Source organism: Pinus tabuliformis, chromosome J (assembly GCF_031772625.1).
Source record: "Pinus tabuliformis cultivar Carrire ecotype Pingquan chromosome J, CPIR1, whole genome shotgun sequence".
Classification (NCBI taxonomy): Eukaryota; Viridiplantae; Streptophyta; class Pinopsida; order Pinales; family Pinaceae; genus Pinus; species Pinus tabuliformis.
In genome coordinates this window covers 1,068,533,235-1,068,550,927 of record NC_142295.1, presented here as the reverse complement: position 1 = coordinate 1,068,550,927, position 17,693 = coordinate 1,068,533,235, and the positions used below count along the sequence as shown (strand labels likewise).

At 36.7% G+C, this 17,693-nt stretch overlaps 1 protein-coding gene across 1 annotated transcript in view; it reads right to left on the bottom strand.

Moving 5' to 3' along the window:
* Nucleotides 1–7,528: 7,528 nt before the first annotated feature.
* Nucleotides 7,529–17,693, bottom strand: part of LOC149230645 (protein DETOXIFICATION 40-like) — a 144,753-nt gene continuing 134,588 nt past the window's right edge. Inside the window, exons 8-9 of the mRNA XM_089379030.1 lie at nucleotides 7,798–7,884; nucleotides 7,529–7,701 (exon numbers count right to left, since the gene is read on the bottom strand). Coding sequence (XP_089235156.1) covers nucleotides 7,798–7,884 — 87 coding nt within the window. The 3' untranslated portion in view covers nucleotides 7,529–7,701. The remainder of the gene's footprint in view (nucleotides 7,702–7,797; nucleotides 7,885–17,693) is intronic.

Below are 17,693 nucleotides of genomic sequence, written 5' to 3'. Positions count from 1 at the left end.
GGAGGAAGAATCTGACTCTACAGTAGAGGAGGAATTAGAAGATGAAGAGCCACAAACTCTGGGTGTGAGAAGATCAGTTCGAGAAAGAAGGCAACTAGACAGGTATAGTCCATTTGCTTTCTGTTCAAAATTTTCTTTATCTATTATTGACGATGATCCCAGAACTGTGAGGGAAGCAGTGGATTCAGAGGATGGAAAACTCTGGAAAGAGGCCTTGGTTGATGAAATGGCATCTTTGCACAAAAATGAGGCTTGGGATCTGGTGGAGTTTCTGGCTGGAAGGAAACCCATTGGTAGCAAATGGGTGTTCAAGAAGAAGACAAATATAGAAGGAAAGGTGGAGAAATACAAAGCTCGGTTGGTAGCAAAAGGTTATTCCTAGATGCTGGGAATTGATTTTGGTGATATTTTTTCTCTTGTTGCCAAGGTAACTTCTATTAGATTAATTTTATCTGTTGTTGCTGCTTTTGATTTTGAGGTAGAACAGATGGATGTGAAGACAACATTTCTTCACGGGGATCTAGAAGAGGAAATCTACATGAAGCAACCTGAAGGTTTTGCGGTGAAGGGTAAGAAAGAACTGGTATGCAAGTTAAAGAAGTCTCTGTATGGGTTAAAATAGTCACCAAGGATTTGGTATCAGAAATTTGATACATTTATACAGGGACTTGACTTCACCAGAAGCAAAGCAGATCACTGTGTGTATTTTAAATTAATTGGTGACCATGTTATTTATCTGGTCTTATATGTGGATGATATGTTACTGGTTGGAAATGACAAAGAAATTATCCAGGATTTGAAGACCCAATTGTCCTCCAAATTCGACGTGAAAGATCTTGGTGCTGCAAACTATATTTTGGGCATGGAAATTATAAGAGATCGGGAAAAGAGGAAGCTCAGGTTAAACCAGAGGAAGTATTTTGAGACAATATTGCAGAGGTTTAATATGCAAGATAGTAAACCGGTGAAGGTTCCTATTCCTATAGGTGTAAAGCTATATGCTAAATAGTGTCCCAAGACACAAGAAGAGGAAGAGGATATGTCCCGTGTTCCATATGCAAGTGCAGTCGGTAGCCTGATGTATGCAATGGTCTGTACTAGAATAGACATTGCATATGTAGTGGGAGTATTGAGCAGGTTTATGTCAAAACCAGGGAAGGAGCATTGGACAGCAGTGAAGCGGGTTTTCAGGTATTTGCGTGGCACTAGTGATTATGGTTTGTGCTACCAAGGAAGACCAAGATTGGATAGAGTCTTGGATATCCGTGGCTTTGTTGATGCAAACTGTCTGGAGATTTGGATCAGAGAAGATCTACAAGTGGGTATGTGTTTAACCTATTTGGAGGTGCAGTCAGTTGGATGAGTAAGAAACAATCTGTAGTGGCACTATCAACTATAGAGGCAGAATACATGGCAGCCACTCATGCAAGCAAGGAAGCAGTTTGGTTGTAGAGATTGTGTTCAAGTATGGGGTTAGTACAGGGAGCTATAAGGATAGACTGTGACAGCCAAAGTGCAATTTTCTTGGCAAAGAACCCTGCTTATCATTCAAAGACAAAGCATATTGATGTTCAGTATCACTTTGTGAGGGATATGATAGAAGACAAAAAGGTGTTGCTGGTAAAGGTGGACACTTTGAAGAATACTGCAGATGCATTGACAAAATCTGTGAGCCATGAGAAGTTCTCTTGGTGTAGAGAAACAATGGGAGTTTCATGGCTGGAAAAATGAGTAAGATCTCCTGTGGCCCCCTGTGGAAAGAAAACAACAAGTGGTAGAATGTTGGGTTGTGTTATATTCTTTCCACGACTAACCTACGTAGTGAACCGGGGGTTAGAGGGGGGGCGGAGCCCCCCCTTCGTTGCGCCAATTGCGTAGCGGGGGGGTCATAGGGGGGCCGGTAGCCCCACTTGTCCGGGGGGTTTGAGGGGGGTAGGTAGCCCCCCCTCTATGGGGTCCAGGGTAGCGGCCCGAGAAAATTTTTTTTGGACCCTATATTAGGTTGGGTGAACCTACCTATGGTTTTCGGTCCATGGTATTGGATGCTTCGGCATGTATAAATATGTATTGTAACATTGAAAGGAATATAATGAAAAATCAAGCTGGTAGTCCCGGTTTTGGGATCCAGTGGGAAAATCTCTGTGTATATGTGTTTTATGTATTATGCTCTTGCATTGTTTATTTTCTGTGTTTTTTAGAATTCGTATGCAGGTAATTTCAGTACGGGGTTAAAACCTACAAAGACAATATGTTGTTTTACACAGAATCTACTATCTATGACACTTGGAGAAGTTAAAGATAATATGTTGTCTTACACAAAAACTAATATCTGTAACTTAGAAGAATTGCAGAGGTAGGAACTTCAAGTATAGGAGCGCTATTTTAAGGGATTTTAACTTCATTTACATAAGCAAATAAAGACCTGCAGCTTCATTACCATACTTAAAGGAAGAAAACATATGATGACACATAACAGAGAAGTCACAAAATCATACCCAACAATGTGTGGAAAACTTCTGATTCTTTCAATAGTCAAAGGTTTTATCAAGAATACAGTGGCATAGTCTCCAAGTTCTCCAAAGTTCAAACCCTTTCTCTGTAAATTTTCCTCCTTTTATACATTATGAGACAGTTGGTAATCACCAAAACTGTCAAACTACTTAACTATCTCCTAACTGCTTAAAGTAAAAGTTATTGCAGAATATTACAATGGAGGGTAAAGACACCTCATTCTCAAGAAAATAAAATAAAAGGAAGTAACAAAATTTAGAAAACTGATGATGGTTGTTCGCTGCTCAGATCTATGGCTTGGCTGTTGATGAAGTTTCTCTATTGATGTTTTGATAATGGTTAAACTGTTTTAACACAACACAATGCATTTTAACAAAACCCTGTGCGTGGACTGGTCGGCCACGTATATATCGGAAATGTTCAGATTGGCGAAAATGTAAAGAAACCCGACTAATCACTATTGCCAAAAACAAAGGAATAAAGCCCCAAATCATTACATATCGGGTCCACCTCAGCCGTTAACCCTCGCGCACATTTGAGCGTGATCACTGTTCGATCACTCATCCAATGGATGATCCGATCCTTCGGAACTCAACGAGACTTTAAGCCTTTTGAACAAAACCTTATCGCGTATGTTTTTTCAACAGCCCTTTGACTCCCACACGAACCCGATAAGAAATAAAACTGCCAGTTAAAGATTTATCGGGTCCGATTTTAAAAATAAAACCCGATTACTTTTTGACACGATATCCGTCAGATCTCATCCCTTTTGATGAACGACTGTGATTGATCCGGACTTCAACGTATTAGACTGCATTTCATACACCATTGCATCCGATTTCCAAAATAAACCTCGTCCATGTTATCTGCACGACTACCATCAGATCTGTGGCCTGTTGATCAGACGACCCAGATCTTCTCATGGGTTTATCACTTTCAAAAGCCATTAATAATATAAAATCAACCATTTCTTTCAAATCTCCACATTTCCTTTTATTTCCGTTATAACATAATATTTGGTTTTTCTTTCATATTTTTTATTTTTCTTTCATTTTGTGATAAAACTAAAAATAAACTTAAATAACAATGGATGCTACAACATGTTGGATGAACCCCATAATTAACTCTACCTTAAGAGATATCATGGTAGAGTAGAGTTACCCTATCATCTGAAGCTACAAGAGTTATTATATCCATGTGTTTTTATGACCCTCATCTCCTAGGAAACCCCTATATTTAGAAGTTACCATATCCCTATTCTTGTCTTAAGGCTTATGACCCTCTAGCCTTCCTCATACTCATGTGGAGAAAATAATGGGAGGTGAAAGAGTCCGAAGTGACCTGTGGATAAAGGAATCTATACGAAAATTATAAACATTGATATACATTTGTAATGCCTTGTATTAATAAATAATAAACCATAGTGAGTGGTTTGAAATGTGTCGACTAGATAACTATCTATGTGATTGATCTGAAAAATATCTTTCTAAATAATGAATCATAGAAGCTTGCACACAAAAATTATATAATTATAATCATTATTATAATTATAAATAATAATTAAAAACCAATAAATATAACTTCACCACAAATGGTCCATTAGGGAATTAAGAAGAACTTAGAGAGATTGCAAATTGGATGCAAAAAAAGGATTTGAAAATATCAAAGATATCTCAATATGGAATGATAAAGGAGTTCAGTTCAGTTGGTATTTCCCAAACCTACCTCCCAATCTACAATATAAATGGGAGTTTCTTATTCCCAATCTCAAAGGAATGACCCTCATTTCATGCTTAGAGAAAGATCAATGCACATGGAGTCTAAGTCCACTCCAAAGATATACAATCAAAGAAGGCTACACTTCCCTCATAAACAACAACCCCATCTAGCTCTAGATAGGTTGTAAAACAACCACCCCATCTAATACACATCGAAGTAATTTTGGAGGTTTATTATGAAAGGTTCATAACCTAGAAATTTTTCTTGGCCTTGAAAGCCCACATCTCTGGTGGTGTGATGTTGGTTATCACCTCCTAAGTATATCTATTGGTAAGTATGACTAGCTAGAAATGGCATAATTTTTAAAGATGAAAAGCCAGATCCCTCAAAATTATCTCATAAGGCATTTTCTATCATGTTTGAAGCTATCACATCTTAGCGATATAAATCTTCTAAGGTGGACAATCTCAACCCATCTGAAAAAGAATGACTTAGGGTGGGTAAACCTACATATCATGCCTAGTAGCTTCAAGATTCACCCAATTGGAGGGAAACCTCCCTATATCAAACAAAATATGGTGGACTTTAGAATTGGCATGCAAGAAAATCGTAGTACTCTTTATTTTTTGATGGGGCTTCGAAAGGTAATCCACAGGTGGTAGGAATGGGAGGGGTGATCCTTTTCCTGATGAAAAACTTGAGATACAATATGCTTGGGGTCTAGGTGTTGCAACCAATAATCAAGTGGATTTACTTTCTCTTTGGAAAGGGTTAGAGCTAGCTATCGAAAAGAAGATCCAGAAAATCATTGTATTTTGTGATTCATTGATAATAATATAATGATTATGGGAGGCTAAAAGTTGGCACACCAACATCCTGCTTTGGATTTTTCTACAACTTTAGTGTTTTGAAAAATTTAAAATTTTTCATGTTCTAAGGAATTTGAACTCAAAAATAGACTCTTTAGCTAATAGAGGAACAATACTGGACCAAGGGTCCATAAAATTGAACAATAGTTTCATTTTAAATTACCCTTTGCCATGATCCTCCCTCCAAACAAAAAGGGGACAATTATAAGCACTAAAGAGCATTTAAAAATGTTGAATTACGAGGAGCTTGAAGTGCAAACAAATATTTGGAAATTTAAGGCATCATATCATCCTCTGGAAATGGCCCATATGGTCTGGTGGCCTTCATTTACTACTCAACCTCAGACTACACCCTTCCAATACTCCCATCGAAATCGTTTCCATAGATGGAATGTAAAGTTAGCATCTAGATGCCTTGTGCTTCCATTGCCTTGTGTCAGACTTTTGGTTTTTAATCGGTCAAGGATAGTGACCTTGAGTTTGTAGTCAATGTGCCCCAGGTTAGTGTTATTTTTACTCCTCGTCTTTATCAATTTGCATCTCCATAAAGAATTTTGAAGTCACTCTTATATGGATGAACCATTCTCGTAATTAATTCTGATAAAGGGCAGGGAGGCAGGGGGGGGGGAAGGATCATAGGTCATGATGGATATGACAATTTCACCACCAAGACCTTTCATGATTATGTATTATGGAGAAGTATTTATTGTTCTCTACAAAGGGCATCGAGAAAGGAAGGGACCTATTATAGGGAAGTGATGACAATTAGAGCCAACATTTGTAGGCAACCTTCGATGTTGTGCTAGCTCACCATGGACAACATTGGATCCTCATTCTGCAACAATGAGCGTGTGAACATGAACTAGCTTAAATGGATAAGATTCTGGAGGCAATGGAAGGCATGTTGAGCACCTTCAATCAATGGAATGAGGTTGAAGAGAAAGCGCAAAAATCTCTCAAGTTGTTAACAAATTCCAAGCTCAAACTGATGCAAATCAAAATTGACTAGCTGCAAAGTGAATTCAGGACATAAATGGAAACCATTCATTGCAAATTATCTAAGATGGAAGAAATGTATGTAGTCGAGATTTCAGCTAGCGCCAGCAGAAACCGAAGTTAGTGAAGATGCAACAAGGAAAAAAGTGAAGAGAGTTCAAGATCTAGAGCAGCATGTTTGATCAATGAAATTCTTTATAAAAAAGAGCCTAACTTGGCATACAAGTCGATTATCTGTTTATCTTTCTTGTTTTAGTTCTTAATGTTATGTAACTTATATTTGTCTAAGAGTTTATTACGTAGTATATAATAGGCTTCTTTTCAGAATTGTAGGGAAAAAATGTCATAAAGATAGGCTTCATATGTTTTGGACACCTAAAATTAGAATCATAGTGGAGTTAGATGCAATGTGTAAAGGTTCTGGTCCAAAAACTAGATTTTTTTTTTTTAAATAAAAAACTCCTAACCATCCCTTTGAAAATAATTAAAAATAAATCAATTAATAATAATAATAACAACAATAAAATCTAATGTGACACGATGACACATGGATTATGTACATACGGATCTTTTTCCAATCCCCTTTCCAGTTTTGAAATCGTTTAATTTTATATATATTTATTCAGAACTTCAATTTATTATTTTATTATTTACTATTATTATATTTTCTTCATTATTTATTATTTTATTTATTTATATATTGATATTATTTTATTTTATTGTGGTGAATACAACCTTTCATATATTGGTGTTGATTCAAATAAAATGAAAATGTGTTTCTTTCCTTCCATCATGAGTAATTTGTAAGGATATAACCTCTTTTGAATATTTAGTTAGAGTTCTAATTCTCCTTACCAGAGTTAATTAAAGTAGTTATATTACCATATTTTCTTTTGCTTCTCCTAATAGTTTGAAGTCTCCTAATAGTTTGAAGAAGGTATTTTCTTCATTGTGTACATGCTTGTGAATTTAAGTTGGAGCGAAGACAATGGGAACCGAGACAACCCACATGAATCATCTCTAAACAACTATCAAAACTAGGTTAGTCACTCATAACCAACTAACTAGTAAATACACTAAAATTGTTGTGCACTAATTTAAGAAAATATTTACATTGTTACTCAAATTTTTACTATATTAATGACCCGCCCCGGCCATAGGATAGTTTTCATTTACGATAACTCGTCATATTTATAAATTTCAATTAATTATTTTAAATAATCAAATTACTTTATAATTAAATATTTATAAACTTTAGTTAATTAATTTAAATTATCAAATTATTGCACAATTAAATATTTATAAACTTTTAAAAAATAAATATATTTTTTAAATCAAATATTAAAAAAATTAAATATCTAATAAAATGACTCATTATTTGATCTTATAAAAATACAAAATGCCTTTAAAGACTTCGCATCTTCCATTTAAATAGTACACTTCATTACATTAAAGAGTAGGCCTCAAATTGTCTACTCTTCCAAAAAAATATATATATATATAAATATTTCTAAATTATCTTCACCAATGAACTATATGCCCATTACAAAAATAGTACCATCACTTATCAATTCTTGCAGCATAGGAAGTAAATTCTTCATCGAACCTGCAGGGAATTGTCCAAATTAATGTGGAACGCGTCATTTAAGCAGTTAATTGATTTTAATAAATAAACCAACAAGATGACAGTTTGGATCATTACCTAATTTGTTGTTGCTTCATCTGGATTTTCATAAACAATTTCAGGCTTTGCTGTCCAAACAGATAAGCGTTTAGAAGCCCTTTCCACCTAACATCATCATATTTGAAGATACAATGTGATGTTAGATCAGGAGGAAAAAAATTATCTACTGAAATTAAATGTGGTTTATGAAATTTCAAAAATATGAATGTAGAAAATTTAATAGGTGTAAGATAATGTTTTTAAAATCAAATAAATTTTTTGAGTGTGTCTTGATTTTTATGAGTTAATAAATTAGTAATGGTCGTGGAAATGAAGTCTTATAAAACCTAAAGTCTTGGGTTCAAATCTTGTGTTATCTCTAGATCGGGGTGAGAAGTTGGACATGATGAAGATATATTTGATGACTTATCTTTTCAAAATATTTTAAGTATTATTTAGAAATTAGACATAATGAAAATATAGTCCTATCAAACTTACCCAAAAAAAAAAGTTTGATAATTCTATCTTTTCAAAATATTTTAAATTTTGTCAAATTTTTAACTGCAATATTAGATAAATTTAAATATGGAAAATCCTTTAATACTGCACACAAAATTTAAACCATTATCTCTCATACTAAAGCATATCCATTCCATCTTTTGTAATATGTAAACCATGCAAATAAGAATTTTATAATGTTTTACATCATTATTATAAGAGTAAGGAATGTCATGTACATAATCATATAGTGTGATGGGAAAACAAGAGGAATTTCCCCTCTGTATCTACATCCAAATATTATTGATATTTGTTTCAATGGGAAAGAAAGGGGTATAACCCTACAATTTATGATCATGAGATTTAATATTAACTTAGATGATATTTTAATATGGTTGACCAAAGCTTAATTGATTGGATTGGTTATCCATTTTTAACAGGGAGATCACATATTTCATATTGGATAGTTCATTTAGGCAGGTTAATAGTTAATTCATTTTCTATCTAGAACATCATGAAAAGAGAGGGAGTGTTTTACAAAGAAATTGTTTTCAATCCATGAATATTATGGAAAAAAGGGGTGCTTTACAGGGAAATTGTTCTCAATCCTTAGGCCATTGGTATTTAAATGAATAAAGAGTCAAAATTATCTTAATGTGTTGGAATTTATACCAAAGGAATATTTCCAATTTAGAGGTCATATGTTCCAATTTAGTAAAGTCCCTTGGGGATACTAGTTACAAGGTTAGTAGTCAATTCACTTTCAAGTAAAACGTTATTAACCTTCAAACCACTAATATTATTTGGAATGATAAGAGGCCTTCAAGACCAAACATGACTTGTCCCTCAAGGACATAAAATATTACAAAATATTCCTTCTTGATTATAAGTTATAAAAAATGCCATACAATTATTAATTTAAGGGAGAAATAAATATACAAATTGAATTTAAGAATAAGCTTAATATAATATTAAATATATAGTATATTTTGCATTTAACACATTGGCAAATTAGAGATGTGTTTGGAAGAAATAGAATCTGCTAACACTATTTTAGCTAAATAATCACCGCCCTTCCTCTTTATGTGAAGAATGTTGTTCTTATGGTGAAGTGTCCTTGTAATATTGAAAAGCAACTAACAATTATAAGTATTTCTATTCTAGCATAAGTATGTCACTTAACATTAATAAACAAAATGTTATGATAATCAAATCCATAAAGATCATTTCCTTTAATTTTGTGTATGATAATAACAATTCAAATGAAGTTACTTTATATAAATATATCATATTCAACCTTTATCACAAACTTAAATAGAATCGTGGCATTGAAAACAAGATAATGGGGTGGAAGCCAATTTCGTGTTGAAAATAATTGTAAATCAATAGATTTTTTGTTGTCAAAAAAAAATGAACTTCTATTTGAGACCCTATTGCTTCTGTTATCTTGGAAAATTATAGGCATATTTGGAAGAAATAGGATGTGTGAACACTATTTTAGTTAGAGTAATCACCATCCTTCCTCTTTATGTGAACAGTGTTGTTCTCATGGTAAAGTGTTCTTGTAATCTCAAAAGAAACTAACAATTCTCAAGTACTTCTATCTTAACATAAGTATGCCACTAAACATTAATAAAAATAAATCTTTTGATAATAAAATCCATAAAGATCACTTCATTTAATTTTGTGTATGATAATAACAACTTATATGAAGTTGTACTTCATACAAATATATCATATTCAAACTTTATTACAAGCTTAACTAGAATCATAGCATTGAAAGAGGATTGATGGAAGTGGAAGCCTATTGGTTGTTGAAAAAAACTATAAATCAATAGATTTTTGGTTGTGGAAAAAAAAGAAACTTCTATCTGAGACTCACGTCTTTGTTGTTATCTTGGAAAATTAGAGACATGTTTGGAAGAAATAGGATGTCCTAACACTATTTTAGCTAGAATAATCACCATCCTTCCTCTTTATGTGAACAATCTTGTTCTAATGGTGAAGTGCCCTTGTAATCTCGAAAAGCAACTAACAAATTTCAACTATTTTTATTCTAGCATATGTATGCCACTAAAAGTTATTAAAATAAAGGTTATGATAATCAAATACATAAATATCACTTCCTTTAAATTTGTGTATGACAATAACAACTTAGATGAAGTTAGTTGATACAAATATATCATAGTCAACCTTTATCACAAGTTTAAGTAAAATTGTAGCATTGAAAAAGGGATTAATGGAGGTGGAAGCCTATTTGGTGTTGAAAACAACTATAAATCAATAGATTTTTGGCTGTGGAAAAAAACAAACTTCTATTTGAGACTCCTATTGCTACTATCATCTTATATGGATGTGGCGTTTGGGTCTACAACATATTTAGATTGGGAAAATATAGAAGCATTTTATAATTTATGATCTTAAATTTAAAATAAATATACCCTATCATATCCTCCTTATGGAAGGTTGTATCTCCTTCATTCAAAATATGGTTGTTACTGTGTACTTAATGTACAATCTTAAGACAACTAATGTGAAACCCACATTCTCTACCTCCGCAGAGAAACCTGATTCTGAGGGCTTCACCAGGGTAAACCATCGGAAAAAAAATCATAAAAAACCTGCATCTCAATCCAAAACTCCTCCAGTCAACCCATCCATGCCATCTACCAGCAACAGCTTTGACATCTTAGCCCATCCTGCATCAATAGACCTTGAACCCCCCTTACCCTCCACCGACTCTCTCAAGTCCAACTCCAAGGTCATTCCCACTGGTTCAGAGTATAATCAAAAGTCCTCACACTCAAAGGAGACCATCTCTTCCCCTCACAGTAAGACTCTGATCTGGAATCCACATGGCATGGATATTGAAATCCTTCATCAAACACCCATCGCTTCAATGGACATCTTAACAGAAAATAGCGAACCTAATCCTATGGAGGAAGAACCTGAAAGCATAGATCTGGGAGATCTGGACATTTTCGGACTAGAACAAGCTTGCAAGAAAAAGGAATTTGACAAAATCCCAGAAAGACAGCTGGAAAGCTTGGAAGTCATTCTCTCCAGAGCACATCAGCAAAGATCTCTCGGAATCCAACCAGGAAGTCATTGGGATGGGAAAAGTATACCCAAAGACACCAAAAAAAGAGGAAGAAAGACAAACTTACAAAGAACCATCCGTATCGGAGAAATTCTAGTGGAATCAAGAAGATATTCCAAGCTTACAAAGTACTATAGTCTCATCCCCAATAATGAACTATGAAGCTCACATCATGGAATATAAGAGGGCTAAATAGCTCAGGGAAATACAGGATGATAAAAAACTTGATACAATAGGAGAAACCTCAAATCTTATTCATGCAGGAAACAAAATGTAACACTATCACACTTGGCCAAACTATCGCCAAAGCTTGGCCACAAAGTCAAACAACAGTAGTGGACGCTCTAGGAGCCTCGGGAGGGCTAGCAATAGCATGGGATGAATGAGCCATCACACTCACAAACATCCATGCAAGCCATCATTTCATTCAAGCTGACTTCCATATTTTAGGAACAAAGGTCACCTCACCAATGTTTACTTCCCCCAGGACGCAGCAAATAAGTTAGCAATACTAAATACTCTAACATTGCTCAACTCCACCAGAACACATCCACTGTGGATAACTGGAGGTGATTTTAATATGATTACCAATTTGGAAGAAAAACGAGGAGGCAGAAACAAACTGGACAGTGACAATACACATCTGAAGAATTTCATTCAAAGCAACTGGCTCATCGACATGCCTTTCAATAATGGCATTCACACATGGAATAATAGAAGAACCGGAACCCAGCAAATCGCTTCCCGACTTGATAGATTTCTTCTTTCAGACAATGCAATACATCTTGGAGGAGATCTTTCTGCCTCGATACTACCACTTGATGGGTCAGATCACTGGCCAATCTCGCTTCAATGGCAAAGACCAGGGAACATCACTTGGAGACCATTCCGATTTGAAGCCTTCTGGCTATCGCATCCTGACTTCAACAATCTGGTCCAATCAGTATGGAAAAGCTTCAGTATTCCAGAGGGATAAAAAATGTTTAAATTCCAACAAAAACTCAAATTCCTCAAAAAGAACATTAAGCAATGGAACCAACAAACTTTTGGAAATATTTTTCAGGTGCAGCATGCTTTAGCTCAGGAAATGCAATGCATCCAGCAGATAATCATCACAGAAGGAAGCACAGAAGCCCTCTTAGAGCAAGAAAAACACCTTCAGAATCAGATAGTAGAACGAGAAAAGCAGGAGGAAATACTTTGGAGACAAAAATCCAGAGTCAGATGGCTCAGGGAGGGAGAAAGGAATACCAAATTTTTCCATCGCACTACCATACAGAGAAGGATGCACAACAATATCGCTCACATTCAGAATCAGCAAGGAGAGCGACTGGAAAACCATAAGGATATTGAACAAGAGCTACTTGATCACTTCAAAACAGTTCATCAAGAACCACAAATCGACCAACAACCAGCTATAGAGAAGATCATTCAAAACATCCCAAGAATTATAATAGAAGAACATAATCAGCTTCTCCTAAGCCCGATTTCCCTACAGGAAGTTGAAATGGCAATGTGACAGCTTAAGGAAGGAAAAGCACCTGGTCCAGATGGTTTCACCTCCAATTTCTTTCCTCACTTCTAGGACCTCATTAAAGAAGAGATATGGCAAGTAGTTGAAGATTCACGTACCCTTCGATGGATGCTTCCAACTATGACTGCTACTTTCATTGCTCTCATACCTAAAGAAGAGCATTCTATCACACCAGACAAATTCAAACCTATAGCTCTATGCAATGTCATCTACAAAATCATTTCTAAAGTCATAGCTTCTCACCTGAAACCATTGTTACCTATTCTAATCTCGCCAGAGCAATCGAGCTATGTGGGAGGAAGGCAGATCACAGATGGTATCATTCTCACCCATGATATCATTCACTCCTTGAAACATCTTAAAAAAACAGGTATGTTCCTAAAAATTGACCTTTCAAAAGCTTTTGATAAGTTAAGTTGGACTTATATCCAAAACATGCTACAAGCTTTTGGCTTCTCTCCTCCTTGGATTAGATGGGTAGTGAGTATGATAACCTCTTCTATGTTTTCCATTCTCGTCAATGGTATTCCTACCAACCCCCTTCATCCATCCAGAGGCATCCGTCAAGGGGATCCTCTCTCCCCTTTTATTTTTGTCCTAATGGCGGAAGGGCTAGGCAGAAGCATAAAAAATGTGTTACTTTCACAGCAACTCAAAGGAATTTCCTTCCTCAATACCCCTGCTTTTACTTATCAACAATTTGTAGATGACAATATGTTGTTCGGTCATCCCTCGGTTCAGGAAGCCCTAAGATTCAAATCCCTTCTGAATGAGTTCTCTGACGCTTCTGGAGCCAGCATTAATAATGTTAAATCCCAAATTTTTTTCTTTCATACCCCCCCATCACTCAATCCTCTATAGCACGCATTTTTGGATTCTCAATCGCCTCTCTCCCTTCTAAATATCTGGGTGCCCCCTTGACTAATTCTGCTTTAAAGCACTCCTCATGGCAATTTCTTCTAGAAAAATTTGAAACTCGTCTTTCTTCATGGACCTACAGAGCACTCAACATGGCTTGTCGTCTAGTTTTAATCAAAGTTGTGTTGCAGTCAATGCCGCTGTATCTCTTCTCTGTCTTGGCAGCACCAAAATGGGTGCTTAAAAAAATAAAAAACATACAGCAGAACTTCTTATGGGGTTCCACGGGTCAGAACAGAAAATGGGCATTGGTCAATTGGTCAATTGTATGCCTTCCAAAAACATCAGGGGGGACTGGTCTCAGAGATCCTCAACACAGCAATGCAGTAATGGGCGCAAAATTATGGTGGAAATGGATTTTGGCACCGCATACACCCTAGGCAATCCTTTGGACTGCCAAATATGCAAACAACCGCCCAACAGATGAATTAATAAGGCTCACAGGCGAAGACAAAGGATCTCTAATCTGGAACTCAGCCACTCAGCATAAAGCTCTTATCCAACAGCACAGCTTCTGGGAAATAAGGAATGGCAATAATGCACGATTCTGGGATGACTCTTGGCAGCAAAGACCAAAATTAAGAGACTTGATCGAACCTGATCAAGCACAAGACTGGGCAGCGCATCAGATGGAAACAGTTAGCCAACATTGGAAACCCACCCTCATTCAGGACTATAGACAATGGATGAGCTCAGCACAAATTATCAGGCAAGGGAATCCTACTACACATAAGGACTTGGATAAAGAGCTCAACAACAGGAAAATCCGCTTCTCTGAAAAGAAGGATAAAATACGATGGGGATATAATGCAAGAGGCACCTATACCACTCAGGAGGCATATAAAATCCTCATTGGAAACCAAACAATCAAAGATCCTCTATGGGATAAAGTTTGGGCCCCAAACATTTGGCCCAAGGTATCCACTTTTCTATGACTAGTTTGCAAAAAAAAAATACTCACATGGGATAATCTAAGAAAAAAGAATTTCCACGGTCCCTCCATATGTGCCAATTGCAAACATCAGGAAGAAACCATTCATTACCTCTTGCATAACTATGAATTGGCAAACAAACTTTGGGAAAAAGTGACTTTTAGATGCCAAAAAGAAAGAAGAGATAAAGAAGACATTACCAATACCATCTGCAAATGGGCAATCAACCCGTTTCAAAGCAAACTGCTCAACTTTCTGTGGAAAATCATTCCAAGCCTTCTCATGTGGTCTATATGGAAAGAAAGGAACCGTCGCATCTTCAAAGATAAATGTACAACCTTAGAAGTTCTATGGAGCAGTGTCTATAATAATCTTCAGGAAACTTTAACACTCCAAACTTGGACTGAAGAGGATTTTCCTACCCAGGAACAGGAACAAAATATATGGAAAAATTGGAAGTTGAGGATGAATCAGGCATAGGCCAAAAACACTAGTCCCTCTTCCCATCACAGCTCCCTGAGCAATTGGACTCCTCCACCACTTAATATGATTCAATTGAACTTTGATGGAGCGTCCAAAGGCAACCCAGGCAAAGCAAGATATGGGGGAATATTTCAGGATCATAATAGCAAACCTCTTGTAATATTTATCGAATCAATTGGATGGGATATGAACAATTCAATGGAGCTATAAGGGCTATGGCAAGGACTCCTTCTAGCCCAACAACAAAAATTCTTTCCCTTAGTAATCGAAGGCGATTCTCAGATTCTAATCAATATGGCCAAACAGATTTTGCAGGGGACCCCTACAAACAAAGTGGTCAGCAGCTGGCAACTGGAAAAAAGGTTAGAGCTCATAGAACACTGGCTCAACAAAAACAGAGCGATCACCTTCAAACACATTAGAAGAGATGGAAATAAAGTGGCGGATTTCCTGGCAAATTTGGGGGTGGATTGTGATCAGACCTTGCACACAGGCTCATGCAATATTATTACCAATGATTCCCATTTACAGGAACTCAAGGAACTGGTTCAAAGAGAGGGAGTGCACCCAGATGTGGGTGATTAATGGGAATTCAATGCTGATAAGATAGGAGAACAGCAGACGACGGTGACACATGGCCACCTGCATCCTCCTTCATGCCAAATTATGGAAAAATACAAGTTACATGTAGGCACCATTAATCTGGTGCACTGGTTGAGGCAACCATAACAAGCTTAAGGCCATGGCGAATATCAGCAACAATTCATTATCCCTCTCCCCGCTTGACTGCTCTTTCCCCCACAAGTAGAGGGGCCGAACACACACACTGTCACAGGGCAATGCTGCTAGCTTCTATGTTGTGTGGATTTGGGCAATGGACACCACTTCACCCATTCCACCCATTGTGCTTTGAATTTTACCTAGAATTCCTCTGCCTCTAGCCCAATCAACACCAGAAACCCCAAAGCGATGATATCGTATATTCTTCTAATTCTGGTCATAACTCTGTTATCCCCACTCAAAACTCCAATAGCCATCCTGTTGGTCACGCAATGATTTGGATTAGGCAGATAATGCATTGCAGATGCGGAAGTAGTCGAGGTTGTATCACTCACCTAGCCACTCAACCCACCCCTGATTCAGAAGCCCTGTCTCCTCGCCCTCTTCTGGCCAATTCAAAGGTCATCTCTCTAACAACTATGAGCATAGTGGAAGAGGCCGAGCACAGATTCATGGTGCTCGTAGAGTGAATGCTGCCACTCAAATGACTGGCCCTCTTGTTATCCCTCACCCCTCTTACCACACTACCCAGTTTCACTTTCAGAGCATGATGAATCAACTAGCCATCCTTGCCACCATAACTGTGGCTTTCAGTGAGGAATTGAATCAACAGGAGGCAAAAATCACCCAGACACAAGAACCAGAACCAGAGAAAGGGACACCAAGTAGGCAGGAGAAGGCTGAGAAGCTGGGTGATATAGGAGCTGGAGCAAACACAGAAAAGAAGATTGTTTCGTTCAAGCACAGAGAAAGATATGACAACACCCTGCATGGTGAGGATATGGCTAGTGGCAAGCATGCAGGAGATGAACGCAGGGGAGACACGCAAAATGCCGAAGGTAGCCAGGGTGGCATGTCTACTGCAGTGGCGGAGGAGGAAGATTACGGCTGTCACGTCGTGGAAGAACCGGTGGATTGGGTGGACCATGGCTACCGCATAGTGGAAGAGCAACCACCTAACGACCAGTGGGCTCCATTGGACTGCTGAGAATGATAGGTGGGCATCGATGGACCGAATCATGTTTTTCTCTGTTTTGACTATATGTCTCATTTAGACTAGATCACAACTGGGTTTTACCCATTTCATGCTGACTAGAATCTGACTGGGTTTATACTCTTTTTGTTTATGAACTGGCTTTATTTCGTGGATACACTCAGATTGGTTTCCCCTCGGTGGGCAGTCTTGTTTTTTGTATTCTAAGATACATACAGAGATAACTTTGTTCTGCACCGCAGAGGCCGGAGCCTCCATGTAATTTTACTTTTTTACTTTAATAGATCAGCATTACTTAGAAAAAAAAAAACATGACAGACAAGAGGCTTCCAAAAATTTCTTTAGGCTCTAGTCAAAGTGACTTGTGACTTAATAGGGGTGTGTGACACACACACATATTCAAACACATAAACATGAAAATTATTGTCTAAATCATTGAATAATAGAGCAAGAGATCATTTTATGGAATACTAATACCATTAAAAATACTAACACATCTAAATTTAAAGAGAAATTGTTGTGTAATAAAGAAATAGAGGATAAGAGAAAAGCAAAATATTATAAAAAGTTCATTAATTCCAATTGATCAAATCAAAAGTATCTTCATGCTATATCTGGCTTTAAAAAGAAGCAACATTATAAAAATAAGAACAAATTTTCATAACCTCCATAGTGAAAAATGGTGTTGGACAATTC